The 5,346-nt window shown below is 38.6% G+C and overlaps 1 protein-coding gene across 1 annotated transcript; it reads left to right on the forward strand.

The window, feature by feature from the left end:
* Positions 1 to 2,199: 2,199 nt before the first annotated feature.
* LOC100819857 (pentatricopeptide repeat-containing protein At3g12770) lies at positions 2,200 to 4,665 on the forward strand. The gene has a single exon (XM_003556599.3). It carries the CDS (start codon positions 2,200 to 2,202, stop codon positions 4,663 to 4,665), a length of 2,466 nt encoding a protein of 821 aa, XP_003556647.1.
* The last annotated feature ends 681 nt before the right edge of the window (positions 4,666 to 5,346 follow it).

Consider the following 5,346-nt stretch of genomic DNA (forward strand, 5'->3'; position numbering starts at 1 on the left):
TTAAGGTAAAAAGGTAGGGGCTAAGGGTTGACCCTTGATGTAAACCAATTGTGATGGGAAAATCGTCTGACTCTCCACCCTGTGTCCTAACACTAGTCGATACCTTATCATACATATCTTGGATAGCTCGAATATATGCAACCCTAACCCCTTTCTTCTCTAGAGCTTTCCACAAAATCTCTCTAGGCACTCTATCATACGTTTTCTCCAAGTCAATAAAAATCAAGTGCAAGTCTTGTTGGGCCATGCGATATTGCTCCATCACCCGCCGTAATAAATAAATCGCTTCCATGGTCGACCTTCCCGGCATGAAACCAAATTGATTCTCAGTAACTTGAGTCTCCTTTCTTAATCTCCGTTCGATCACTCTTTCCCATAATTTCATGGTATGACTCATGAGCTTGATTCCCCTATAATTTGCACAATTTTGTATATCCCCCTTGTTCTTATAGATTGGCACTAACGTGCTTCTCCTCCATTCCTCCGGCATGCATTTTGACCTCATAATTTCGTTAAAGAGTTCGGTGAGCCACTCAAGACCTCTATCTCCAAGAGTTTTCCACACTTCAATAGGTATGTTGTCTGGCCCCACCGCCTTACCATTACTCATTCTTTTCAACGCTTCCTTTACTTCCTGTTTCTGAATCCGACGATAGTACTTATAGTTCCGGTCCTCTTCTCTTGTGTCTAGACTGCTAGAGTCATATCCATATCCATCATTAAATTAGTTGTGGAAATACGCCTTCCACCTTTCCTTGATATCTTTTTCATGCACTAAGACTTTGCCTTCTTCATCCTTAACACACTTTACTTGATCCAAATCTCTAGTCTTCCTCTCTCTACCCTTAGCAAGCCTATATATAGATCTTTCTCCGTCCCTGGTTCCTAGAGCTTGGTATAGTCCGTCAAAAGCTTGGGCTCTTGCCTCACTCACCGCCTTTTTGGTTTCATTTCTAGCTATCTTATACTTATCCTAAGTTTCAGAATTTCTACACCTAGACCACTCCTTGAAACACTCCTTTTTTACTCTAACTTTGCTCTGAACATTTTCATTCCACCACCACGATTCTTTACCCCTAGGTCCAAAACCTCTAGATTCACCCAACGTCTCTTTAGCCACTTTAATAATCTCTTGGGACATCTTGTTCCACATATCATTTGCACTTCCTTGTGATTGTCCACACCAACCCTCCCATATCTTTTGTTGGAAGATTCCTTGTTTCTCACCCTTCAAGTGCCACCATTTGATCCTTGGTGCTACCATAGGACTTCTTCTCTTTGCTCTATCTCTAATTCTTACATCCATAACCAAAACTCTATGTTGGGTAGTCAAGCTCTCTCCCGGGATAACTTTACAGTTCAAGCAATACTTCCTATCAGACTTCCTGATAAGGAAGAAATCTATCTGAGAACATGTCCCTCCACTTTTGTAAGTGATAAGATGTTCCTCTCTTTTCTTAAACCATGTATTGGCTATAGAAAGATCCAAAGCCTCCGAAAACTCCAAGATGGATTTACCCTCCCCATTCATTTCCCCTAGGCCAAAACCCCCATGCACTCCCTCAAAACCTCTAGCCACGCTACCTACATGTCCATTGAGATCCCCTCCTAGGAAAACTTTCTCTCCTTGGGGTATATCCTGAAGTACCCCTCCTAGATCCTCCCAAAATTTTACCTTAAAGTGTTCTGCTAACCCAACCTGAGGTGCGTACCCACTAATAACATTAAGTTTGATTAGTATCATATTGTATGATTACGATTCTATCATATATAGTTTGAATTAAAATTTATAAATTTAAGTTTTAAATTGAATTTGCATGAGCAACTTAAGCCTTTTCTCATTTTTACCAAAAAAACAAGTTTTCAGTCAAAATTTTAATGTGCAACCATATTTTTAAGTATAATCAAACATCGTGTGAAACTAAGTTTGTTTTATAAAAATATGCTTAATATCCAAAATTACTTTTTGAACGATTAATCAAACAAGCACTTGATCTAAGAACTTAGTAGCAATACAAGTACAGTTGAATATCAATAAAAAGTCTCGTTTGCACAAAAAAAAAAATGAGTTCATTTTTGTTCTTAAAAACAAATGTATAGAGAAAGAGCCAAATTGAACTACACGTCTAAACCTACGTTGTTTTGCAGATACCAAGAGGTAACAGAGCACGTAACTAGAACACTAATCCTCTATGGTTGATGTCTTTATCATATTTCATTCTCAGACACACATTTGAGAAGGCAAGGATCCCCTGCAACTGCAGGCCCATTTACAACGCTGCACCATCCTCAACATTTGTTTCTGTTCATCATGCCCCATTTTTCAACCAAGCTCCTTCAGTTTTCTCCTCACTCTTGCATCAATTCTCGAACACCCTTATCCATGTCAAGTCCATCCACGCGCAGATTATCAAGAATTGGGTATCCACGGAAAGCTTTCTGGCCGCAAAACTCATCAGGGTCTACTCTGATTTGGGTTTTCTTGGCCATGCCCGCAATGTGTTTGATCAATGTTCTCTACCGGAAACCGCCGTTTGCAATGCCATGATTGCCGGGTTCTTGAGGAACCAGCAACACATGGAGGTTCCCAGGTTGTTCAGAATGATGGGGTCTTGTGATATAGAAATCAATAGTTATACGTGTATGTTTGCTCTGAAGGCCTGCACCGACTTGTTGGATGATGAGGTTGGCATGGAAATTATTAGGGCAGCTGTTAGAAGGGGGTTTCATTTGCATCTCTATGTCGGTAGTTCAATGGTTAATTTTTTGGTTAAGCGTGGTTATCTTGCTGACGCGCAAAAAGTCTTTGATGGGATGCCAGAAAAGGATGTTGTATGCTGGAATTCGATCATTGGCGGTTATGTCCAGAAGGGCCTCTTCTGGGAGTCAATTCAAATGTTTCTTGAGATGATTGGTGGTGGGTTAAGGCCGAGTCCAGTGACAATGGCGAACTTACTCAAAGCGTGTGGACAGAGTGGACTTAAAAAAGTTGGAATGTGTGCTCACAGTTATGTCCTTGCGTTAGGCATGGGCAATGATGTGTTTGTGCTTACTTCGTTGGTTGATATGTATAGTAATTTAGGTGACACTGGCAGTGCTGCTTTGGTTTTTGATAGCATGTGCAGTAGAAGTTTGATTTCATGGAATGCTATGATTTCAGGTTATGTTCAAAATGGTATGATACCTGAATCTTATGCACTCTTTCGTAGACTAGTCCAAAGTGGTTCTGGGTTTGATTCTGGAACTTTGGTGAGCCTTATTCGAGGATGTTCTCAAACATCTGACTTGGAAAATGGAAGAATCCTCCATTCTTGTATCATTAGAAAAGAACTTGAATCGCATCTAGTTTTGTCCACTGCAATTGTTGATATGTATTCTAAATGTGGTGCTATAAAGCAGGCAACTATTGTTTTTGGAAGAATGGGAAAAAAAAATGTAATTACATGGACTGCTATGCTGGTTGGTTTGTCACAAAATGGCTATGCAGAGGATGCCCTCAAATTATTTTGTCAAATGCAAGAAGAAAAAGTGGCTGCCAATTCTGTTACTCTTGTTAGTCTTGTGCACTGTTGTGCCCACCTAGGATCTCTCACTAAAGGAAGGACTGTCCATGCTCATTTTATCCGACATGGCTATGCATTTGATGCAGTTATTACATCAGCATTGATTGATATGTATGCCAAGTGTGGTAAAATTCACTCTGCTGAGAAGCTATTCAACAATGAATTCCATTTAAAAGATGTTATACTCTGTAACTCTATGATTATGGGTTATGGAATGCATGGTCACGGGCGTTATGCTCTAGGTGTCTACAGTAGAATGATAGAGGAAAGGCTCAAGCCAAATCAAACTACATTTGTTTCTCTGCTAACAGCTTGCAGTCACTCAGGCCTTGTTGAAGAGGGCAAGGCTTTGTTCCACAGCATGGAAAGGGATCATGACGTTAGGCCTCAGCACAAACACTATGCTTGTCTTGTAGATCTTCATAGTCGAGCCGGCCGCCTCGAGGAAGCGGATGAATTGGTGAAACAAATGCCCTTCCAACCCAGCACAGATGTGCTTGAAGCTTTGCTCAGTGGTTGCAGAACCCATAAGAATACTAACATGGGGATACAAATAGCAGATAGATTAATTTCCTTAGATTACTTGAACTCAGGAATTTATGTCATGCTATCAAATATATATGCTGAAGCAAGAAAATGGGAATCAGTGAACTACATAAGAGGCCTCATGAGGATGCAGGGCATGAAGAAAATACCTGGTTATAGTTTGATTGAAGTAGGGAACAAGGTATACACATTTTTTGCTAGTGATGATTCACATCCTTCTTGGGCAGATATTTATCAATTATTAGAAAATTTAAGGCTTGAGGTGGAGGCAGAAGGTTATATTCCTGATACTAGTTGTGTTCTTCGTGATGTAAATGAGCCAATGAAGGTTAAGTTGCTCTGGGGACATAGTGAGAGACTAGCCATTGCATTTGGTCTTTTAAGCACACCTTGTGGAAGCTTGATTAAGATCACCAAAAATCTTCGTGTGTGTGTTGACTGTCATAATGTAACCAAATACATATCAAAAATAGTTCAGAGGGAAATTATTGTCAGGGATGCTAATCGTTTCCATCACTTTGTTAATGGGAAATGCTCATGCAATGATTTCTGGTAATAAGGACTTGCTGAGAACTATGATCCAAAGATAAAATACATATCCAATATGACAATTGTATTATTCTAAGATGGTTAAAATATGTTTTTGTCTCTATAAATATCGAAAAGTTCAGAATCTGTCCATGCAAATTTTTTGATACGTTTTTCATCTTCATAAAATTAAAATGTGATATTTTTTTGCCCGAAGTAAGGCTTGGATGAATCCAAGCCTATGTGGCATTTTTTAAAGTTTAAATTATAGGTTAAAATATATTTTTCATTCCTATAAATATTGAAATGTTCAGACTTCGTCCCTCCAAAATTGTGTCTTTTTTTCGTCATCGAAAAATTGAAATTTGTTACTTTTTTTATCCAGACATAGGTTCGAGTATCAAAATCTATGTGTCACTCTTTCATTGATTTCATGGGAGTTAAAAATCGTCACAAAATACTAAAAAAAATCCCACAAATTTATAAATCTCTTTTTCTTAACCTTCTTCTTCCCTAACTTTCTTCATCTTCTTCAAATTTAAATAAACAAATTTTTTGGTTTTTTTTTAAGTGTTATGTTCAACTGCAATGACCAACACCACCTTATTAACCCTGTCATCTTCTTCTTCTTTGAATTTCCCTTCCTTTCGAAAACCTAACACCTTTACTTTCAAACTCAACGTTACAAATATCAATTCCAATGTTCTAT

Source organism: Glycine max, chromosome 20 (assembly GCF_000004515.6).
Source record: "Glycine max cultivar Williams 82 chromosome 20, Glycine_max_v4.0, whole genome shotgun sequence".
NCBI lineage: Eukaryota > Viridiplantae > Streptophyta > Magnoliopsida > Fabales > Fabaceae > Glycine > Glycine max.